General features: G+C 24.9%; 2 protein-coding genes across 5 annotated transcripts; one reads left to right on the plus strand and one right to left on the minus strand.

The window, feature by feature from the left end:
- Nucleotides 1-1,301: 1,301 nt before the first annotated feature.
- Nucleotides 1,302-11,320, minus strand: LOC114132846 (uncharacterized). 4 transcript variants are annotated; one of them, XM_050204409.1, is made up of 6 exons: nt 11,201-11,320; nt 8,280-8,351; nt 4,527-4,618; nt 4,182-4,332; nt 3,072-3,302; nt 1,302-1,546 (listed from the first exon to the last, which is right to left on the minus strand). In XM_050204409.1, the coding sequence occupies exons 3-6, from the start codon at nt 4,607-4,609 to the stop codon at nt 1,406-1,408; spliced, it is 606 nt and encodes a 201-aa protein (XP_050060366.1). In that variant the 5' UTR covers nt 4,610-4,618; nt 8,280-8,351; nt 11,201-11,320; the 3' UTR covers nt 1,302-1,405. The 4 variants fall into 4 exon arrangements, with proteins under 4 accessions (XP_050060366.1, XP_027854234.1, XP_050060372.1 ...); XM_027998433.2 differs by lacking the exon at nt 11,201-11,320 and adding an exon at nt 8,664-8,740; XM_050204415.1 differs by lacking the exons at nt 8,280-8,351; nt 11,201-11,320 and adding an exon at nt 4,834-4,925.
- Nucleotides 8,832-24,756, plus strand: LOC114132845 (PDZ domain-containing protein GIPC1). Its single transcript, XM_027998432.2, has 8 exons — nt 8,832-9,032; nt 9,132-9,363; nt 23,211-23,307; nt 23,440-23,573; nt 23,908-24,046; nt 24,140-24,246; nt 24,320-24,398; nt 24,486-24,756. Exons 2-8 carry the CDS (start codon nt 9,148-9,150, stop codon nt 24,644-24,646), a joined length of 933 nt encoding a protein of 310 aa, XP_027854233.1. The 5' UTR covers nt 8,832-9,032; nt 9,132-9,147; the 3' UTR covers nt 24,647-24,756.
- The last annotated feature ends 1,420 nt before the right edge of the window (nt 24,757-26,176 follow it).

Genomic DNA, 26,176 nt, shown 5'->3' on the forward strand with positions numbered 1-26,176 from the left:
TTTGCTGGAGGTTTTAGTACCAATTTCGTTAGGGAATTTATCTAATATTTTGACATTTTTAGGTTTTTACAGAAATATGTGATTTTTACTAAACACACTATTTGGTTTGATAACGAAACATATCTACGTGTTCCTATAGCAACAGTACGTCTCACTTTATCTCATTTATTTCGAAAAAAAAAACATAAGAAGTTACACAAAATAAGTTTTGTGTCTCTCCTGTAAAATTTGAATTTCAACGTATATGTATTGTATATTATAATATACTAAAATAATGACTCACCTCAGAACGTGTGTATAGAATTGACGATGAATCAATTATTGTTATCGAAGTATATGAGTTGTGACAACGACTCGGTGCTTTGAACGGTCTTGCGATGTTTGAAGTATAGATCACTACGTTCTAACTACGACTGATGTACTTAATCTTCAGACTCGAGTAGTAAAGATGGGTTAACGCATCCAATAATAATAATAACCAATAGAAATGTGGTATAGTAAGTCTTCAGCGCGCTGATTGGCTGTATGATGCGAAAACCCACAGAATGCCATGCCCAATGTTGTTGTTTAATAATAATAATTATTGTTATTCATTTAACGACATTATAATATTATTATATAATATATTTTTCGGGTGTAAGAATAATGATAATAATGCGAGAAAAAAATTGTCTTTATTATCTATAAGTATATTTATGAGAATTTATAAATACCTTAAATTATTTTATTTTACGTAGGTATAAGGTATGTAAATTTTATAGCATTTATGATCAAAATAGCTATAAGATATAGAAACAGCACCACAATTTGCAAACAACTATCCACGATGTTGAGGTACGCGGGTGACAGCTAATATCTTATAAACCTGCTTTATTTTTTCAAAATAATAAATTCATTAAAAATAGATAACAATTTAAAAAGAGAAAACATTAAAAAAACAGAATAATATGATTTCATTTGATTTTTTGCGAAATAATTATTCGTCTATACTCTATGGTAATAGATAAATATAATTTTAATTTTTGATATCATGTATCTTAAATAAAAAGTTTCATATTGCGAAGACTATAAAACAAATATTTGATAAATGTTACTTAAATTTGTTGTTATTTATTTTATTGGCTGACGAATTAAAAATATTTCAATAACTATATACCTTCAAAAATGTTAAAATATGTTCAAATATGATATAAATATTAAGTAATATTGAGTAAGTACACGTATAAAGTAATATAAAAGTTCAAATAAAAAATATATTATTTTGGATAAAACTATATATTGTTTTACTAAAAAATAAAAATACAACAATAGTGACTTCAACTGTGACGTTTAAGTGAATATTAATTATTCAAATACCATTCATTGTTTTCTACTTCTGTATTTACATTACAGTACAGAGTGCTAACTATAATACATATTGTTTTATCCATATAATAACTTCGTTAGTGATTTTGTGATAAAGCACAGATCGTCCCTCTTCTGGTTCGAACTCAGCAAAACTCATAAAATGATAGTTACACACAACCATTGCGGATATACAATTTTTCTAAATAAAAAAAATATTAATAATAACAATTCTTTATATTTTTTAGGCACAAGGTGATCTACTTAATATATTCCATTAATCTTAACCCCCCTTTTTTTAATTGCTTATTGCTTATCAGTCATTACTGTTGTCAAAATAAAAATGTACAGGACAATCGATATTTTTTTAAAAATTAATAAAATAAAATGTATAGTTATCTTAGTTTTACTTAATCATTATTATTACAGTTGTGGTGAATGGAGGAATTCTTTATTCATATTATGTGAAATATGTACTTAAAATATTTATACAACAAAATATGCATTTATATGGAAAAAAGAGCTGACAATGCAAAATATACAAAATTAAAATGGTTGCTTTATACTTCTAGTGCTATATATTATGAAACAAATTTCTATACCACTTAGGTATGTTTTGAATGATTATTTAAAAATATGCAAACTCTTGTAAGTCCTGAACCCTAATAATAATATATTGTTATGTCTTTGGTTGAATGTGTAATATGTTTTACATTACATTCTTCCCTAAACAAAAATATTTCAATTACACTCGATCTGATGCCAATCATTCAACAGAACTTTAAAATATTTGTGAATAGTTATTCGAACATTGGATTTTTTAAACCTTAGTGGTATTCAATATTACTTCGGGTGGTTAAGTACAGGTATATTACCTCAAGTTAATAGTTTTTTGTATTAACTTTACATTAAACTTTACGTATAAAAATCAATTCTAATATTTTTTTTCGGTTAAATATTTTCCTGATTTATATACTTAGTTCTCTAGAATATCTAAGTAGTAGCTACCTCAAAACTTTGTTTATCATCACCATAACACTTCAAAATATTTTATATCAATGACGTGCCACTTCAGTACCTACTCAAAAATCCTTTATTTACTGACGACACCCTACTTAACATCTTAAGCAACTTTAATACAATGTCAACAAACAGAATAATCTCACTAAACCATGAATTCTACCTATCATATGTTTGGAAAATAATCGTAAACATGTCAAAAATGTCTTCAATTCTACTTTATCTGTACCTACAATGTTAGTAAATAGTAATCAAAAAAAAAAAAAACGTCTTTATCGTCTCGAACATACAATTTTGATAATAATACCTATATTGTCTGTTCAAAAAGGGTATATCCTTTTCAACCACACTATCGGCTGTATAGATAACTATTTAGTTTAGTCTCTACATGATGGTCATATTTACTATTTACATATATAATATAGTGAACTATTATTTACACACTATCGTATATTTCCATACTAAATTTCTATGTATAAGGTTGGTGCATATACCAAGTATAGCCGTATAGGCGTGTAGTAGTTGGATAATCAACAGTCGTTTTTATTTCGTATTACCTATGTACCGTAGCTTTAAGCTACAGCATGTACAATGTATTTGTGAATATGTTGGTATGATACTCCTAAAGTTACAGAACGAACATTTAGGTAATTTACAATACGTATTTACCTAAATATTATGTATAAAAATGTATCAAATGTACGAACCTTTATAACTTTATTAATCGTACACGCCGTTGAGTTCGAATAATGACAAAGCACGTACGGACACGGGATCTGGTTCATTAATAAATACTCATAAAAAAAATTGTCCTTATACGTTGAATGTTTGGTTTGAAGCCAATACGAAGACTCACAATTTTCGTTCATCGGCTCGGTTGCGTTGAATTTTAACCGTTTATAGTCGATGAATATCGAATTACGGAATTCGGGGATTACCTACCAATACAACAACTACAATAATAATCTTATATAAGTACACTAATATCTAATATTATATCTATAAACATAACATATACGATTAATGTGCAATTATAAATTATTAATCAATATGTGTAGATTCTAGTCAAATAGTTTATAAGTTTATATATTATGTGACGTAAGTATCTACCTATATATTTCAGGTACTTTACATTCTATTCGCCCCTCCTGCATTGCCCGGGAAAATACGAATTAAAATTGAAAAATGGACATTCCTCACAATATGGGCTAGGTCACAGTTTCGGGTAGAACTACAGTAAACGTTCAGGGACGGGTATAATATTATTAACTGTACATAATACAAAAAATATATAATATATCTATATATATATATATATATATATCATATCGTTTCACTTCATTCAACTTCAGTTCAATCGTGTAGCTGTGTTGTAATATTATTTGTAAAATTGAAAACAATAGATATACCTAATATTATACCTAATATATCATTACAATAATATACAATATGTTCAGTAAAAAACAATATTGAACAATTATACGAACATAATATATTTTGTTGTCGAAATAAGCTTAAAAAATGAAATTACAAATTGTTCGATGTATCAATATTATTTTATAATTTTCAATAATAATACATAATATAGTTTTTCGGGGTAAAGCTAAATTTTGCCTCAGTCCACCCCGAAACACATACCTTAAAAATTTATGGAGCTATTTCGATATCAATTAAATCTTGTCAATTTAAAATAAAGATTTTTGTGGAAATCCGTACCATTTGAATACTTAAAGAGTTGCAAATAGATATTGGCATAAATAACACGAAATATATTTTTTAATATATGCAAAATGATAAGTATTGATATTGTTACTCACTTTGATTAACACAAATAAAACCAATGGATTTGGGTGGAACACTGCTTCTATTCCTAAACTTATTTGATGTTTAGACGAATCATGTAGATGACTTGTGCTAGTATATCCTGCAATCACTTTGTATGGATTTTGAATTGATATATTCCTAAAGCTTTATAGTGCATATTATGGAAAAATAATTGATTTCTTAATCATAATGTATTATGGTCCAATATTTCAATGTATTATATTATATAATTATTTACCTACTCAACTAAGTAATTCAATTATAATTATATAATAGAAGGAAAAAGAGAGTAAAAGTATACATTAAAGTGATAGTTTTAAATATATATATCATATTACTATTGTGTACTAATCGGTGTAGAGTGAGTCAAACACCAACTTGCTGCCACTAAAACACAAGGACTATAATTCCATGGAACCATTAAAATACCCTGTAAATAAAACAAAATACAATTATCTAATATTACCATGTTAATTAATTATATTAAATATGTAAAAATGATAAAGACTTCATTTTATATTATATTTAATCATACTATATATGGATGTTCTCCATTAAAAGATGGGAAATCAAATATCTCTTTGTGGTTCATTATATTTATATAGAACCTATTTTATTACTAAATATTAATCTCGATTAATATACTTGTTTATTAACTTGAAATATCTTATTTCAAAAGCATAGAGCTGAGCTACCATATTTAATTCATAAAATGTTGCCTAGCAATAAAATCTTTGTTTCAACAATTATACATTAAAGGTTTAAATTTTTTGTAAGTGCTAATTATTTTAGCTAACTGATAATGATGACCGATGGATTCTTATGAAATTATTGAATATTTTTATTTTTCTAATTAGCGACTGATTATTAAGTTTAAATTTATAGTTATGCATATACCTGCGTATTTACATTTAAATTTTGAATTTTGAGCCAGGCCCGAGTGCATATATGTGTATGTAATCTATGTTATTATGGTTTTAAATTTGAAGTATTTATTGAAATTTCAACAATAAAAACAATACAAAAAAATTCATTTCTATACGTTAAAAAGCATTTTAAATTCATTAGGTTTTTCCAGCTGAAATATGTGAAAAAACTACTATGTCTAAAAAATAATTTATAATTTTCTATAGAAAATTATTTATTTAGTAATAGCAGTGGACAGCGATCCGAACAAAATTAGAATGGCACGCCACAATGTTGAGATATATGGTGTTGCTGAAAAAATAGAATTTATAGTTGGTGATATATTTTTAATTTATCCAACGTTGAAAGCAGATGTGGTATTTATGTCACCGCCATGGGTAGGACCAGGGTATTCTCGTAGTAAATGCTATAGTATTAAGACTATGTGCAATGACCATGATGTTGGGGGAGGTTTTACCATTTTTAATAATGTTAAAACTATTGCCCCTAACATAGCGTTCCATATGCCGAAAAATACCAATATATTAGAAGTAAAATACATAATATATAGTGTTAAATTTGAGTATAAACTAAACGTCTTTATATTATAATTTTTCAGTGTGTTTTGTTGGCAAAAGATTTCGGAAGAATTGAAATTCAACAAAATGCAATTAATGGAAAGCTGAATTCCTAAACAGCATTCTTTGGAAATTTCCTTTGGAATAGTAACTGACAATTGACAGTGGATATTGATTGAAAAGTTTATATTAATAATATCTGTAAATTTATATTTCGTTTTCAGAAAAGTGTTTGAAATTTTGAAATTTTGAAATTTTTTTATGTGTTATTATAATTTATAAGCCCGTTGGCTTTTTCAAGAATTCTATGTTTAAGTATTGTTACTTCATGATTTTTTTTTTCACAATTTTTGTTTAATAATTTATTTTTTTATTTTTTTTGTTCAAATTTTTTATCATTGTTTCTGATTTTTATTTTTTATTGTGTATTTCATTATGTACGAAGTTATATTACTATGTTTTAATTGTATGTTCATTGTCCATGTCTTGTTTTTTAATAAGTCTTTGAAATTTTTTAATTCTTCATATATTATATTAAGCCCGTCAGATTCTCCATAAATACCGTGCATGATTACTTAATTAAAATTTTTTTTTTTTTGTATAATTTATTCATTTATTTTTGCTGTTCAAATGTATAATATTTTATTTCTGATTTTGATGTTTTATTGAGTATTTAAGTATATAAGGAGAAAAGAAATTTACAATTTTTTTTTTCAGTTAATTTTTGATTTTTTCAGTTCAAATTTATAATATATTTTTTCTGATTTTAATTTTAGACTCTGAAGGAAGTGATGAATGTATTGATTTTTTATTGTGTATTTTAGTATAATGTAAGAAGAAAAAAATGTTATTATGTTATACATATTATAAAGAGTTTATACTCAGTGATATTAAATTGAACAAATAAAATAAATATATTTTGTGAATTAAGTGTAAATTTTTATAAGCCAAGGTTTTTCTTATCTTAGATAACATTCAATTAAAAAATGTGTGGTTGGGGTGATATTATTTTAATTTTTTTTTGGCAGACAAGGAATTAGTTCTCTTTTTAAGTATTAATTGACCATTTTGTTATCTGCTGTGGTAGAAATTTATTCTGTTTATTTTATTTTATTATTTTATTATGTTAAGGTTATCGTTATCACACCAAAAACACTTCGTTATAACTCCGTGTACAAAAAATCCAAGTTAAAAAAAAAATAAATTTAGTAATGATTAAATCTTTAAAAGACGTGATATAATATAGAAACGAAGTAAAATGCCATTTTATAATATTACAAATACCTATGACGACAAATAAGATCAATTGTAATATTATATATTTAGTCAACATATTGTTTAATTTTTTGGCAGACGTAGAGGTATCTTTACTTAAATAAATACAAATGAGTAATCACTATAGTTTTTTCATAATTAGTATTGTATAAACCAAAATGTTATTAATGGAAAGCTGAATTCTCTCACAATTTTCTTTGGAAACTTCCACTGGAATAGTAACTAACGGTCGTCAGTGACTATTGCAAAATTATTTACAATTTATTATTTATTAATTATTTTTGGATAAATTTATTATTATTAATATTATTATTTTCATTCTTCTTCATTATTTTAATTTGCATTTTACTATGACAATTAAATATTATTTAAACCTGGAATCATTTTATATATTATAAATATATTAATATAAAATGTAAACACAGCGAATACATCTATATTTTGTTTCTTTGTAATAAATAATATATATGTGGACATTCAGATATAAGAGATAAAAATAACATGCGAGTTCAATATGTAGGTACAGATAACGTATACGACGTAGGTTTGCACTCTTGTTTTTTACATAGGTTGCCTACATAGTATCATATCATAAATGTATAAAATGTATGTAATTTTAGTGTATATAATATAGGTATATAGAATGAAATAGTAGGGTGAATCAGCCAATGTTCCAAAACATTAAATATATTGTATGCTTCTGTGCACTGTTTGTATAAAAACGTACCTAATCTCGTCAAAATATTAATCATGAAATCGTTAAAAATTATTTATAAATAAAAAAATATCACGTATAATAATGACTATAATATATGTTCTCTATATATCAGCTATACTAAAAAATTATGTAATTTTTAATACTTTTAAAATAAGTTTACAATATATACCTATTTTAGAACCTATTTAAAGTATATATATATTATTTTATAATATATATAAATAGGTATTATACATACATACAAACACATATGTTACGTAATTTTTACTGTTACCGATTACTGATTACAAACCAAAAGTCGATGCTTATGCAAATAAGCTTAAAAGGGATGACAAGCGAAAACTTTATTTCCTAGTTCCTTTATACATCATATAGGTACTTATATTTCTATTCATATAGGACATTCTCCGATGCTCGCTTTACGTCGCATTATATCGTGTGTGATGGAGTAATGCGGTTTCTATATTACCGTTACACGGCTTCTTCGTGTTGTTTTTTTTAAAGTTTTCTTAACATTAATCATATAAACTTAAGTAGGTATATAGCAAATTTAACGTTATACAATTATGTAACTCATAATAATTATACAATCAGACAAAATAAATTATACTTACGATAACAGACAATTTAAGACTTCGTGGTGATGACCATGTTGGAGTCTGCGTCTGTTAGGATGGACGTTCAGCCTCAAAAGTTGCAAACCGTTATAATATTATAAAACATGCGTGTATTTTTAATTAAAACGGTTAAAAAAAACTTAAAATCGTTCGAATCTATATGTATAACGTAGTATCGGCGTATTCGTGTTGAAACAATTGTTTTCATTTTTTTTTTTTTTTCAATTAATTTGTCTGTATTATATAATTGCAACCTATATTATATTACCTATATATTGCGTGTATAAGCCACGAAATTACAGATATTATACGTATATAACACAAGGTAATAGGTATATTATAGTTATGGGTACCGGGTAAAATATAAGTACGCGCACGCACCTGGAGATAGATTATTAAACCTAGGTAAATGCAATGTACACATTGTTCTGAACGTTCCACTCTGTTCAACACCTGCCACGCGTATGGTGGTACCTAGGTAGCGATCGCCCGACGGACAACCGACTGCAGTAATAATAATAATATACCTAGCTATTGCAGTCGCAGTCGCGCGGCAGACCGTCTGTACGGCGTACGCGTGTTCGCAGTCACTGCGCCTTCGTCGCGGTCGTAATATAATATAATATCGTTTGAAAAAATTATCAATAATTGTGTCGTAATTATGATTTTCGGTTAAACATTATACGTCGTGTTCGATACGAAATTCATAGTTATTATGACTTGAGACGCGAATGTAGAGTGCCTATTCGCGTGAGTGTGTTTTTTGTTTTTGTTTTTTTTTTTTTTTGACGTGAGTGTGTGTAGTTGCAGCCTCGCCTCTATAAGTTTTAATATTATCATAATATTCAGGTATTCTGTATATAATATGCCTTTGTTCAACCGGAAACCCGTGCAAAAGAACAAGGACGATCAGGCCGCCGTGCAGAACAAGCACAATGAACACGACGATCAAGTGAAACAAAACTTGGTGTTCCACTGCCAACAGGCCCATGGAAGTCCCACGGGACTGGTGTCGAACTTCTCAAACGTCCGTGAACTGTACCAGAGGGTGGCCGACTGTTATGACTTTCCTTCGGACGAAGTAAGCTCAATACAAACCTATCTAATCACCCCGTCAATTAATTATAATTGCGCATCATCATTAAATTGTAATTTTTTAATCATCGCGGTCAGGAATACATTGTTATTATTTTTGATTTTGTCGTCTCGTTGGCGCACATTCAGCATATAACTCTTTACACGTAGTTCATACATGTAATTTTTTTTTTTAAATTTCGCGTTTATGAGTTTCCGGACCGGAAGACAGCTGTATGCGCTATACTTCCAACGCGATGGTGGAGAGAACAAATACCGTTCCGGTTAAAGGGACACCGGAATCATTGGCCATAACGCGTAATCCCCCAGCTATGCACTACCACAGTATAAACACAAACAATATACAGTGAACGCGATTTTCGCCGATTGGAAAACGTTGGGAGATTTAAGAATTTAAAATAGCTTTTCGTCACACTTTTATCACTTTTATGCGTCATCAACAGCGCAGTATAATATAGGTATACAAACAATGGCTGACTCACTGAATGAATTTACTTGTACCTACGTCTGCACAGCGAAGTAGTCTTCATAATTTTGTTTCAAAATTAGCTGTTACGGCGTATTATTGTAATATGTTATAAGCGTGTAGGTATATTGGTATATAGTAGGTAGGTACTTCAGTTTAATATAATATTTGTAAGTGTCGTACAAATAGTACATATTAAATACTATTTTTTAAATAATATTGAATATGTAATGCCTGTACATTAGATTAAGGCAGTTTTTAATTAATTTTATGATTTTTGAAACATTAAGTTTTAATATTCTATAATTGAAACATTTAAAAAATAAACAATAACATTTGACAAGACACTTAAGTTCTTTACAATTTTAAAACTTGAAAATGTATTATAATATCGAACGACATTGTATCTACTTGTGTATCTTTGAGTTATGATTTTAATTAATGTAACTCGATAAATAAAAATCAACATTAAAATTATAAACTGTATTATAACTTATAATTAAGGCCCAGATTTAAATGACAGAAACTATCAAAAAATGTTTTAAAATTATTTTTTAACCAATAGGTTCCTAATACATTTAAAATATGACCAAAAGTTTTTTAGGCACGTGACTACGTAAAAAATTAAACGGTTTAATTTACAGTATTTTTAACACTTTTTTTTATCTCAACAATAATACATAAATAAAAAACCAAACACAAAACAGTAGACAGTTATTCTGTAAATAAATGTGATTGAGATACATCTTCGACTTTCCAATTAGTTGTTTTTCATTATTTGTTTAAGTCTTGAGAAGACACCATAACCAATAATGGTTGGAGATAGATAAAGACGTTTTCATAATATGATATATAGAATAACTGATATTGATATTTGGTATAGATAAAAAAATATCTAAAATCTATTAGCAAATATATTTTGATAACAATATATCTTTACATAATGTTTGAATTTTCTAATTTATACCAAAAGTTTGAGCAATATTTTAAATATTTTAGTATTTGCATATAAAATTTATAAAATAATAAAATATATTTTTGCAATGGAAAAATATGGAAAAAATAAAAAATAAAAAATGTAGAATAAAAGTTTCACTTTTGAAGTAATTGTTATAAAAAAACGAATTATGTACTTAGAACAAATAAAAGTAATTCACTTTGTATTGAAGTCCAGATTCTACTTATTATTATTATTATTATTTATTTTAGCTATTGTTCGGGTTTCATAGAAACTATCCTTTTCGTTTCTAAACAAGTATCCAATAAAATTGATAATACTTGTCTAGAAATCGAGTTTTAAAATAATTAACAATGATAGTTTATACTAATATATTCTAAAAGTTGTGTGACTGCGTACCTTATTTGTAAAAGTCAATATAAATCTTCACATTTCTTTCTGTGGCTATACCTACCAGTAATTTTTTTGCTCTGCTGTTTGATCTCTTCACTATAAACATACATTCTTCCCGTGTTAATGATGTTACTGTCAAACAAGATAAGGTGTTGTTAAATTCTAGGTCGAGTTTGTAGATATTTTCAAGGCGTAGAAAGTTGTAAAAAAATGTGTTCTTATTGAATATATGTTGGTTTATGCAGTATTTATTGCTGCATAAATATAATTGTTTAAAAATTACGTAATACAAAGCTAGTGACTTTATTAAGACATAATAAATCAAGAAAAACATTTTAATAAATACAGTATTTTATTGACTGTAATTAAAATTAATTTATATGTGTAGCTCTAAATATACATTTAATATTCATCGAACTATAAATTGTTTGTTTTAATCTTAGAAACATAAAGCACTCAATAACAATTAACTAATGAAGCGAAAATTCGTTTTTAAATGTGAACAAAAAAACAGAAATTGTATTTCAGTATAAATATTACTATATGAACAAAATGTCAAAATGTATACAATTATGATTATATTGATGTAGGTATGTTTAATAAATATTTTTTATGTACAATAAAAAAATACATTACAATTTATAGCAGTATCAATCATTCATATTTACGAATTTTTGTAGTTTTAAAACGAGACTGAACAACTGTTTTGAATTATTTTGTTTATCATAAATTACTCATGTAAACTAAACGTAAATATTTTTAGTTACTTACTTACAAGGTAGGTATAACGTGATTTTTTTTCGCATAATTTTCTTAACATTTCATTTGAGTTGTCATAACTAATCATCCTTCATCTTGGCATTAACCCACACGAATATAGTATAATATAGTAGATTTGTAGATATGTTTTTAAGCGCACTTATGTAGGTACTATATTTGTACAGCATTTATAGTAAATGTTAATATATTTTTTTTATATTTATCGCTTATAAACATACCGATGTGCTTATAATAATTAATAAACATAAGTTTGAAATTAAGCATTTGGTAATCAACTTTAATTTAATATTTTATTTACTACAAAGAAATAATTTATTTATAATTTTAGTTTGAATTAAGAAATAAAATTAATAACTGATATGTCAATATAAATATTATATTATACAATATAGGTGCCTATAAAATAGATTATAATATGATAAATGATATATGTATGACAATTCTTGTTACGAGATTAAGCTACTAATGCATAAATAATCATGGATAAAAATAAAACAATTTTTAAGTGACAAATATTTTATTATTGTTCAATAACAAAATTAAAAATGTCCATTAGACGTTTATCGATGTGTCATATTTTGGAATGTTAATACGTCATATAAAAAAAATCCCAAAAATTATACTTCACAGTTAATTAATTAAATAATAAATGTATGGAAGATTATATGAACTAACTAAGTAAATTATACAACTGATATTTTGTTTAAGATATTCTACTTTTTTATGACTCCCAATTACTTTTTTTTAGACTTTAGACTATGTAGATGTAATTTATTATCACTTTTAGTACTTTATCTTAAAGTATTTTAAATAATTCACCTTAATCATAATAATGAATTAATGATAAAATCTGATTGGATTTTTTATATTACTTTTTCTTTAAATGTTTATAAATTTAATAATTTAGTAAAGATTTTAAAACTTAAAATACATAATAAGCAAACAAGTAGCTTACATAAGCAATACCTATTAGAATCTGAATTAATTAAATGTAATATTCTTTGAATATGTTCGTTACATAAATAAGTAATTAGTTAATGATATTATGGGACACGAAATGTGAATTTTTAATAGACAAATAGCGTTTATCTTGTTTTTACTACACTGTTTGTGAATCTTATGTGTTGTCCAATATTTTTTAATTCTTTTCGACATAATAGGTTTGTAAAATTTAATTTTCGTATACCGGACTTATAGTCATATATATATTATATATTTATATGGTGTGCTTAATTATTAAAACATAACTAACAACAGAATACGAAAGTGTTTTTGGACATTTTTAATTAATTTTCTATTTATCTGAATACAATAATATGAATAATGTGGGTATTACTAATGAGATATACAAAAGTAAAAAAGTAAGAAGCTTGATCAAAGTTCCATACTGTAATGGATAAAACCTAAAGTACGCAATGCTAATAAAATGTAGTCTATACAGTATAATTACTAACTAATTAAATAGTGAATTGAATTTCAAAGTTCAATTAAAATATTGCTGATATACCTATCAATAATATATATATATATACCTACTATAATACTACTAGTATTGTATACGACGCAAAATAAAAAAAAACTTTTAGTATTATAAATCAAAGACAATTTTGAAAAAAGGTAGTAAAATATTTATAAATAAAGAATAATTATTAAGTAAGAATATTTAAAAATAAATATAAAAAATAAGTAACTACAAATTACTCTTAAACTACTCTACTTTAGTAAATACCGTTACCGTTGTAGGAATGACCTTTCAAATCTAAACCAAAAAGAAAAAACATTGATTTTTTAAATATGAATTCAACTTAAAACGATATAACATACCTACATATTTTATAATTTAAAAGGTCACACAGTAAAAAAAAATAAACATACAAAAGATACATTTGAATTTTTAATATAATAATGCTGTAGTTAAAATTTAGTTTTTAACTGAAAATCAGTATGATTTAAGTTAATAATATTATGATGTTTAGGTACATACAAGGCCGTAGCTTGGAACAAATTTTTGGGAGGGTGTGGGTTAAATCAAATAGTATTTTCATTATTATGTAAATTATTATAATTAAGTTACTTATATAGATTAAAAAAATTAACTATAAAATATTTCGGTGGCGCGGTGGGGGGGGGGTGAATCTTCCAAACCTCCCTCATATACGGCCTTAAGTACATACATAATAAAATTTAATAATGACAACGATTTTATTTAAACAATTTAAATTGATTTGCTAATAATAAAATCTATTGTATTCTGATTTATTAAACACTATTTATCAAAATTAAAAATAATAAAAGCATGTCACCTGGGAACCACCAGACACATAACGTTAATAACACTTAAAATAAAAAATGTTCATACAAAACGGTTGTTCGAGAATTTGACAATAATTGAAAAAGACCAAATATATAATTGAGTTTAAAAATGAATAAATTAAAATTTGTTCTGTCAAAGGCTTTTTATAAGTCGTAGTTAATTTACTTAACTGATTTGTATGGGTTCTGTCTTTAAATGAGTCTCATATATATTATGACTGTTTATAAATACTTTATACTAATATTTAATTAACATCGTAGAATGTAATGTTTGAAAATCAGGTTGTTAATGTTGTAATTTCAACTATAAACTTATTTTTTAATTACTTTAAGTATGTAATATAGATATGATTATATTTTCGAATCAATGAATTGACTTTATTAAAACATATATCAACTAAATATTATTTTATATAATATTATATAAGATCATTAATATCTAGTTTAAATTAAATAATATAAAAATATTATTTTAATAACAAATTAACATATATCGTTTTACTCATTATTCAGTAGGTATACAATATATACCTATACATATCAAATTCATATACATTATACAATATATCGATAACCATACACTACCTACCAATTTGATAGTTGAGTTTTTTAAAAACACTTAAAACTGTCCAGAGACACATTTGGGTCTTAATTACCTCAGATTAAAAAAATCACTCTGCATCATAACTTATAATCAAGGGTTCTATTGCCATTATATAATATTATTATCAATATTAGTATATTATGATATAATTATAATTTTTTTTAGATAGATCATTGATAGATATCTATTGGTTTTTTCTATTATCTGTAATACGTTTATAGCAGTCAAAAATTTACCACCCCTACAATTCATTTTACTACCCTGGATCTAAATACATACCTAATAATACTCATTTAGTGAAATGATTTTATGTTGTGCTTTGAGATAATCAAGTGATGCAATAATAATTTTCTTCTGTACGTTGAACAAGAGATAAAACCACTGTAAACTGACGTACATCACGCTTGTAAACTACACGTATTGTAATATATCTGTTTCTGCAGATCTTACACTACCTTGGGTTTTAAATAATCAACCAATTAAATTAAAATTGAAAAACTAAAATAATTTGTCATTTACAGCCTAAAGTCTATTCCCAATAGAGTACCAATACACCAATAGTACCAATAGTACTATACATTAAAATAATAATAATAATAATAAATGCGTGTTTTTACAAATATTAATTATTCATATATTATTATTTATTATTGATAGTATACCTAACTATTATTTTTAAATTAAATGTGATTACTTATTCAATTTCCCCTTCAGGGTAAAAACTATACATTTTAATTATTTGTATGATAGGAAAATAATTGTAGGTGTGATGGTTTTGATAGGACATTTAGAAATTTTACTAAGAAATTACATACTCATATAAAAATAACAAAGCTAGTATAATAATGGCTTAAAAAACAATTATTAAACATGAAAACTAAGATCTTTATAAATTATTTTTTAGATTTTTGCGGACATTTTTTCGTCGTAGAACCGATTTATTGATTTGTGTAATAACTTATTGATCTTTTATACCTCACGTGGAGGTCAGTCTAATGTTCAATGTTTTTTTAATGATTATTGTATTAGGGAATAAGCTAGTGTAATAATTTATAAATATAATAAATAGATATATAAGACGAAATATTAAATAATATTTAAAAATTCATGCAACAAATTGTTTTTAAACTTTTATAAAATGTATGATCAGCACTATATTGGACTTTGGAGGATTTACTAGAATTGTTAGTGTACTGTTGTTAAGTTTTTTATAAAATATTTTTATTTCTTTATGCACTGATTTAAATTTAAGATAACTACGAAGAATAATACGCAGAGATGCGCATTAGAAATTTTGTGTGAGCTATGAAAGTTGGAATTCTATTTAGCTATGATTTTATGGTGTTACCCCAAAATTAAAGTCTGTAAGTCTAAATACGCAACTACGTTTGATTTATTCTAGTTATATGTACCAATACATTTGTGATACAGTTTAAAACCAATTTATCTATATGTATATGGTTTTCGAAAAGTTTAAATCATTTAAAAAAATCTTCACTTTATGATTCGAATATACTTTTGATAACATTTAAAAACTAAAACTATTTTTCAATTAATGTATAATATTATTATTGTGTGAGAAATTACGTTTGATATGAACATAAAGACAAAGGACTAAAAAAAGATAACTAGGTAATAAAGTAGATGTTATGCATTATATTTTTTATTCTTATCATATTTAATGGAGAAATAAAAAGAAAACATTACACAATATTTAGTAATAATAAAACGCTAACGCATATACGTTTTGGAGGTTTTCTTTGTTAACAAACATTTTATTCGAGTTAAAACATAATAACACATTTCTGTGAAGAAAGAATATTGTTATATTCCAAAGAGTAGTTTTTAATAAGGCAGGTATTTAAAGTAAAATGATTAATGCAGTTAAACCGTTCAGTCAATAACATAATAATACTATACATATTATGTTAAACTTCTATATTTTATATATTATTATAATCTAAACTATAACAAAAATGTTTATTCAACTATAAAAGTAATAAACTAAAAATCCTTTTTATATTTATTCGTAAGATGATTAATATTACATTATAATGACAATCGGTTAGGTATAAACTATATTACAGAAAATATATTTAAATTAAAAGAGCTTATAAATAAGCCCATACATTTCCTTATACTATTACAACTAATATACCTAATTATTATGCCCTAAAAAGTGTGCTAATTTAATTTTAATTAAAATTTCTAAACATTTTAATTTTTAACTTTCTCTAAAATATGTTGTTTAGTATAATGTATTAATATTATTTTATTAGATTCAGTTTAATGAATATTATGTCTCATCATTATTATTAATTATTTTGATTACGAGGTTTCAAGTTTAAATAAAATGTTAAGCAACTACTACACTAGTTAGTAGTTTATGATGTTTTTTTATATCCAAATTAGAATCTATTTAATTTAGACCTTTGCAGAATAAATTACATTATATACTTACAGATTGAAAAATGATCAATTAAATGGGGGTTTCTCAGTAGATGCTTGCTATTTATTTCTGGTAAATAGTTTTATATATTTATTTAAACTATTTTTTACAAATTACAATATATGTTTGATGTTCGTGCATTTATATTTTCAGAAAAATGTCTTCTTCAAAATATCAAAAAAAAAATTGTAGTTTGAAACTCTTTATAAACTCATTATTGTACTATCTGCACCTAAAAAATATTTAAAAAAAAATTAAATGTCATAGAAAATAATAGTATTATAAGTACAGTATACGTTTCTAGATTGAGTAATTGGGTTTGGGACCTATTAGAATATACTTCAAAAGTTAAAGCTACAATCAAATGCTTAGTAAATAAACACAACTATTATATTAGCCAACAGAATAAGTGTAGCTCGTTAAATCTATCATTTGCCACTTGGTATGCACGAAATGTTTCTCAAAAGGAATTTATTTTATGTAGTTATGGAAATATTACTACTAGACACTCGTCATAACGGAGTACACTCTGTACCTAAATTATACAATGTATGCAAACTCAAATATATAATATAAACAATATAATACCATGCTATATACCTACTGACATTTACAATCGATAAAACACTTTGATAAAGAAGTTAGTTTTTAAAAGCTCTGCATAAGGATTCGATATATTAATAAATCATTTTAATACATTAATTAATAGAATTAATATTATTAATTATTAAGTATAAAACACAGTAGCAATTATGATTTAAGTATACGATTTATCTAATAGGTGTTAAGAAAAAATGATAAAAATTATGTAAATATATACTCACATATTAAAAATAATATATATTGTGATATAATATATTGTGTCTGTACTCATCATATACCATATACGTCCTAACGTAGCAACTAAGACATTAATCTGAGAGCATGATGAATCGCAATTATAAATATTATATTATTATATCATTATACTATATGTGTAATTATATCCATTATAGTTTTTTTTATACGGTTATTTCGACATTTAATGCATGGGATATCATTATAATTATTTTTTCTATTACAATTTAATTAAAAGATGAATGTAATAAATTACACCTTTGTCGAAAGTTTTTTTTCATATTAATTATTTACCTACGAAACTGTGTATATAAGATTAATTTTACGGATGATCTACCTTGTTTTATTCTATAAAGCTGTCTATGAGAGTTTTAAATTCATGGCGTGATACAATTTAATATCTTTATTTACTATTTAGCATGTCTTATAATTATATTGATCTGTAATTATGGTTACATATAATATATATTAATTTGTATTGGAGTAAAAAATGTTTTAATTTCAAAAAATACACAACTATAGATACTTTAATGTAAAAACATATCGCATATACTATGACTACATCGGATATATAAAGCTACCCATAAAAAAAAATGAGATTAAAAATAAATTTGTATAATGAATTCGTATATTGAATACAGCTACACAATTTTATAGACCATGGTGCACGGTTAGTGATTTTTAGAACTAGACCGATCATTATCAACATGTGCCGGATACTTTTGTCTGGTTAGAACCAGTAATAGTTAATTACCGGCTACCACGTATATTAATTCTCATGTCAAAAATAATTCGACGTTATACCATGAAACAGGACGGATCAGAGGATGCCAATTCCCAATGGAAATTAAAATGCATTCTTATTCAACACAGCTAAACATACCTATAATGTGACCTAATTATTAGTACATGATACCTATTATAAATTAATAAATAATAATGTACTTATACTGTACAGTATAAACAAATAGGCACCAAACAATAATTCTGTGCATAACAAATCAATATAGAATAAAACATCGTTCTACAAAATTTGTAAAGATATATAAACAGGTTGATTTTTTTTAAAAGTTAACACTCATAAACATCTTGAGAAATATATAGTTTTTTAAAATATTCTTTTATATCATTTGTAAGTTAACAATTTTTTATGTATGTGTGTGTAGTCAAATATCTCATGAAAATATCTTGTTAAACATAGTTAAACGATATTCATTATTATTATAAATCGGCCGAAAATGATGAATAACAAAATTTAGTTCAACCTTACAAATTAAATTGGTATAGTATATTATAGTTGTATTATTATTATATGTTGTGTAGCATTATAATTTGATACCGTTGAAGAAAAAATATAAACCTATCGTAAAATGTACTTGAAAAAAAAATTCGAAGATTAGGCAGAACTGACCTAGCCCAACATAACCTACAAGCAGATGAATCCAATATAAGTGTGATATAATATATGAATTGTGTTACATTACATTGAATATTATGTACAGAAATTTCATTATAAATTCATATAAGTTAGACATAACAACTTACAGTAATTCAATAGCATACTTATACTATAGGTGCTTCTAATATAGATATGTGAATTAACAAACACAATTTAAAGTAGATAAATTAATATAAATTTGAAAAAGGGTATTCATTAAGGGTATGAAAAACTGTTTATTATATCATATAGTACAAGTATGGCAGTACAATAGTGCTATGTTCGTAAAATTTAAAAAAATATGTATATTACTATACTTATTAATTTACAAAGGTAATTTGCATGGCCTAATTTAAGTCAATTTCGATTATCTACAAAATCAACAACGTTAAGTGAAATTTAAAAGAAATTCTTCTAAATATTTTTTTTAGATTTTTTATTGGCATGCATATAGAAATATGAAATTGATTACAATATTTTTTAAATTAAATCTGAGCGTTTTTCCATGGACACGAATAATTAATTAATACACGCAGATCTACTATAATGAGCTATAAAAAATAATCCCACAATAATAATTATGAATTATTATAATTATTATTGTTCAAGTCCAAGCCTATTTACATACAAGCTCAATAGTATTATAATATTCAACGCCCGCATAGACAATATACACAATACACATTACTCATATTATATTATATTTGTATATTAAAACTATTAAAACTTAGATGGCTCATAAACTCACTAATAAGGAATAAATCCAAGTTTCAGTTTAAAAATGACTTAAAAAATAACATAGTATACAAAAATCATAAATATATTGAGTTCTATAATTACGTAACTATATATATTATATATTTATATTTTTTTTAAATACAAATACAATTTATTTAAATTTGAGATCATTTTTTTTCAAGACTTTATAATTATAATATTATCCTGAATGTCTAAGTAGGTAGGTACACGTCATCTTCAAAGACGATTCAAGGAAATCTCAACGATGCTGTAGGGCATGCTTTTGTAGAATATAACAGTCATTTGTAATAAAAAAAAAAAAACGTTCGGTATTATATTCATAACTAATGAAATTACTATTGTAGATAAAATTATACAATCAACTTATACACCGTCACGATAGTCTATATTATCTACAAGGCTATAAATATTTCTCATGAAAAACTTATCTTTTCCTTCTCATTTTTTAACAAATAACACACAGTAAACATTTGTAATATAAATAATTATTATTGTTTTGCATATAATATTATAAGTACTTACATCAACAACATAAAATACGGTTTCTTTGAATCTATAAAAAAAACTATATGCGTTAAATTTATTTTCAAATTATAAAAACGTAAATATTCTTAACGGTTAACGCGCTTGTAATTATTATAATGCACTTATAAATATAAGTGTAAATCGTAGACAAGAATAGGTACGCTATAGATTATAATATGTTTTTTTTATTACTTAATAGTTAATACATATTTTTGACGAAATGGTTCATTCGTATATACAAACAATATCATATGAAAAATGATGTTGTCTTTACATAGACATATTTCAGTAGGAGGATATAAGGTAATATATTATAGATTACTAAATAATTACTAAACATCAGTTACGCTATAAAATCTTATATTTATGATAATTTTTAATACCTATGGCACTGTAATTGATTTCAAGGTTATGGAAAAAACGAATTGAATGCTAATTTAAAAACAAATCGTTGGAAATATTTTAGCATTTCTTCAGAAGAAAAAAATTTAATAATGATAATAATTGTACTATCACTCACTTAAATATATTAATATTCAAAACATACCTTGTATTAAGTGCAAATTGGGCTTTACCCGTTATTATCATTAAATAAATAAATATTAATGTATATTAGTTATCAGTTAATAACTTTTGATTAAGAATAATATGACTTAAGTCATATTTATTAATTATGAAATAATCTTATCGTTTACAAACATTTTTATAAATGTTTAATTTTATATGTAAGAATAATGTATTTATTTTTTTCATACTAAAATTAAGTGTAAAAAAATTAAATTCATTTTAAATGTTTTGATTGTTTAAAAAAAAATAAAATAAAATTTTTTTTAATATCAAGTAGTACGCTATAATAATTAGAAATATTAATACATATAGATATAAAGTAAACTGTAAAGTATATAAAGAGTACTTTTTCAAGGTGAAACAAAACAATATTTTTAAATAGGTAACTGATGACATATTTCACGTCAAAAAAAAACCTTCATGTTTACGAGTATAGGTATTCTACTTATACAAGGAAAAAATTTAAATAAATACAATTTTTGCTGTATACATAAATAAATACATAACTATCTAAGTAAAACAATAATAATATGCCGAAACGTAGCATACTTAAGTCCATAAAGGTATCACAATATTCATAAGTATTGGGTAAATATTTTATCGGTACATCGCTATTATATAAATATCGATTAGATATCGTGTAGTTTCTTGTAGAACAATTATAACACAAACAGGATATCGAGATGTGCGTAGCATTAAATGATGAAAATATCAGATATACTGGTCAAGAAGACAAGAAATAATACATAAGTTTGTACTCTACAGCAAACTGCACCGGACAGCGAGTGTAATGTATGTAATTTAATTTATATAACATATTGGTCCGGTCACTAAAACGTAAACGACACTGCGCGATTATTTTACCATTGAGTAATTTCCGGGTTCACTGGTGATAGTTATTTATGTATTGTAGTTTATACATCGTCATAACTTTTATGAATAAGTACTTGTACAGTTGTACAACTTTATAATAGTTATTAAATTAATATATTTTACAGTTTCAATCTGGTCCATTAGATTTTAGTATCATAATCGACCGTTTATTATTATATATTATATTATAGATATCCATCATTATATAACAGTATTAAAATCTGCAGTGTAAACATTATTTTGGAGGCCGTCGATTTGCGGTCGAACATTATTCATTACGTAGTATACACTGTTAATAAGCAGTTGTAGCGTTAAGTCATCGACAATTATTTTTATTATAAGATTCAACCAACGGAACAGTATTTAACTGCTAATACTATGTATTTTCTTCGGAACTCTTCCGTCAATGATCAATTTATCACTGTGGTGTAATGAAATACTTTTAATCATCTGTGACTGACTATAACCATTGCAAATGGCTCGAAACTACAAGCATAACTCATAAGCACATAATTTGAATAAATATTATAACAGATTAGGTACCTATATAATGGTTTTATAATGGTAAAAAAAACCATATCAAATACGAGATTTCAAGAAATAAAATAAGCATTATTATCAGTTGTAGGTTAAGCTTTATAAAATATATTTTATATATACCAACTAAATTAATAATTAGGTATTAATATATATCACAGAAGTTAGTAATTGGTTGGAGTTATATACCTAATATTCAACAACAATGGTTATCAATTCATTAAGATTTAAAAAAAAAAACTGTACTGATTAATTATTATTTAATATTTAATACAAATAACGTAAAGGTATTAGTATAACACAACATTTTAAGGTATTTAAACTTCTGTTATAGATTCTGTTTTGCACTTTAAATACTCACAAAATGGACATGACAAAACTTCTGGGTAGTCAAATTGGCCTGGATGATTTTATTTTTGTACATCGTAAAGGTAATTTAAAAACTGACCACGTTATACTGACTAGAATTTGATGGTTATACCTATATATTATATAATTAAATATAAAATTTTAACGATATTTAATATAATATTTACTATTTATATTGCTTTTTTGTTCATAAGGACGACCAAAAGAAATCGAAATTGCTAAGACAAACGAGGCACTTGGTCTGACAATCACAGATAATGGATCAGGATATTGTTTTATAAAACGTATTAAAGAAAATAGTATCATTGATAAAATTTCCTACATAAGTGTGAGTTTTTTTTAGATAAAAATATTTTAAAATTTTAAATAGTGTAAATATACATTTTTTTTACTATGTATTTCATGTGAATGCATATGAGGTGTCCTTTTCTAACGATGGACGTACTATAATTTAAAATAGGTTAAATTTAATTACTATTCTTCTTAAACTTATTATTAAAAAAAAAAATTACTGTCATTTTTATTTTAATCTTAAATCTAAATTATAACTGTGATAAAAATATATTATTATATTAATAATTATTCAGGTACTACTTTAAACGGAGTTATAAATATAATTTTATTGGTATAAGAATGCCAACATAATAAATATTATTTTACAGGTAGGTGATCATATTGAAAAAATAGACAATGAAACAATGGTAGGCAGAAGACACTACGAAGTGGCCAAGATGTTAAAAGACATTCCAAAAGGAACTGTATTCACGTTGCGATTAATAGAGCCAATTAAAGCGGGATTTTGTACGTAACTTTTAAGGATTCGTTTTAATAAGATTATCAAAATTAAATATATAATTTATACATTTATTACTTATTTATTTTTTACGTAAACAGCGAATATCGAACCGAGGAGTTCCAAACGAGGGAAGAGTGCTTCGTATGGAAATGGGAAAGAAACGTTAAGGTTCAAAGCCAACGGTGCGGCTCAAATTCAAAAAGAGGTATATTTCGCACGTGTCTATTTAGACCAAAACTCGATTATTAATAAAATAAGATTTTTTTATGTATATATAGACTGACGAGTCCAAAAAGGGTATTGATAAAATCAATCAACTGCTGGAAAACTTGTTGGGAATCAGCGATTTCGAACTTGGTAATTTTTAATCGTATAATATAATAATATATATTATTATAGTAAACACGAATTTATTTATTGTTCTCGTTGTTTTCTTACCTATAGCCACACAAATTTGGGAGAAAGGAGAAGATAAGCTGAACAGTATGGACTTTGCGGAGGCTATCGATAACTCTGATTTAGATGAATTAGGATTTACAGACGATTTCATCATAGAACTATGGGGAGTCATAACAGATGCTAGGGCAGGACGTTTGAAAAATTAACTAGAAATAATATAATATTTAATCGCCTTCTAACATGTTTTAAATTTATTTTGTATATTTATACTGATTATATATTCAAATAAAAATGTATTTATAAATGATTTCAAACATTAGTGAATATATTTTATTAAGTACTTTTTCGTGACACTGACTTTCCGATTCCTATACTAAAGTGGTGTTAAATAACTAACATTATGTTTAGTTTAATGTAAACATTTACATTACACACACTTAGTTTATAAGTCCTTTACAACATTTTAATATTGAATCTACTACAGAGTAAAATAGAACACAGCTCCAATTCATCGTTCAAATTATATTTTAGAATAAACTAGAGCATGAACAAATGAGGTGTGGAACTTGTAATAACTATATAGTAACTACGTTATGGACATGATTTAATTATAATATTTAGACAAAAAAAATAAAAATAAAAGATTAGATACTGGAGTACTGCAAACATTTTAATAAAACTATTTTATAAATACAATCATTTATTTCAATAATAAATATTGTATTATTATAATTCAAATTACAATAATTTTCCATTAATAACAAACGAGATTATCGTTGAAATACAATTTTTTACAGTCGTTAAAGGCTTTTTCGATAATATTAATTGCTAAATTAACTTTAAAAAGTTATTTAAACCCAATTTCAAAGTGAGAAGAGGTCTGCCTCAGACATTTTCCTGTTTTTATTGGTATATTGTCAACGGGTATATGAAAAAATTAATAAAAATAAAAAAATAATTAATGAACATTATATTTAATATATTATAAGGTAGGGATAAAAATGGAAATAGGTCTTGGACACTCGCAAGCAAGTTTGTTTGAAAAGCAAAAAAAAGTCAAATAAAATGATGTAATAGTATGGTGACAGCAGTCTAATTTGATTTTTAAACCCATTAACTATATTAAGGTCATTATAATGAATGACTTGTGATAAAAGATAAAGATACAAAAAAATTATAAAAATAACATAAATAACCTATAAAATATTCATAATTTTATGTTAAAATGGTTAATCAACTAAATGATTAAACATAAAAAAAAATCAATATCAAAAAACATTAGTGGCATAATAAATTCAAACATAATATTATAATAAATATACTTTAAAATTATTTAGATTTTTTAATTTAACTAAAACAAAACATATAACTTTGGACTCAATTTAGTAATTATCTCAATAGTCTCAAAAATCTCAGCAAAGTAATAATTTAATAAAGATTCTACACTTATACATAAATTAATCGTAAATTCATTAAACCCAAAAACGTTGGTACCATACCTAATTGAATTTATAAAATAAGTTCTAGGACAATATGGTAAGTGAATGTTTCATGAAATTTACATAAATATTGATAACTTTAAACAGTTTAAACAGTTCAAACCCGATTATCAGTATAAAAGAAAATAGTTATCAGCTAACACCAAAGAATAAAGATAATTTTATACTTCTAAGTTATAATATGAATAAAGTTAAATCTAGTACCACGTAATCATAGAGAATGGAAAAACCATATTT

Source organism: Aphis gossypii, chromosome 1, assembly GCF_020184175.1.
Source record: "Aphis gossypii isolate Hap1 chromosome 1, ASM2018417v2, whole genome shotgun sequence".
Classification (NCBI taxonomy): domain Eukaryota; kingdom Metazoa; phylum Arthropoda; class Insecta; order Hemiptera; family Aphididae; genus Aphis; species Aphis gossypii.

Bases quoted from the DNA above. Each gene is read 5' to 3' on its own strand.
- LOC114132846 (XM_050204404.1), bottom strand. From the start codon at position 4,780: ATGAACCACAAAGAGATATTTGATTTCCCATCTTTTAATGGAGAACAT. The intron at 4,333-4,526 runs GTAATATGATAT...TGCACTATAAAG, and splicing joins ACACCGATTAGTACACAATA to CTTTAGGAATATATCAATTC. The intron at 1,547-3,071 runs GTTCGTACATTT...TTTTTTATTTAG, and splicing joins CGATTAATAAAGTTATAAAG to AAAAATTGTATATCCGCAAT.
- LOC114132845 (XM_027998432.2), top strand. From the start codon at position 9,148: ATGCCTTTGTTCAACCGGAAACCCGTGCAAAAGAACAAGGACGATCAG. The intron at 23,308-23,439 runs GTAATTTAAAAA...TTTGTTCATAAG, and splicing joins TATTTTTGTACATCGTAAAG to GACGACCAAAAGAAATCGAA. The intron at 24,399-24,485 runs GTAATTTTTAAT...TCTTACCTATAG, and splicing joins AATCAGCGATTTCGAACTTG to CCACACAAATTTGGGAGAAA.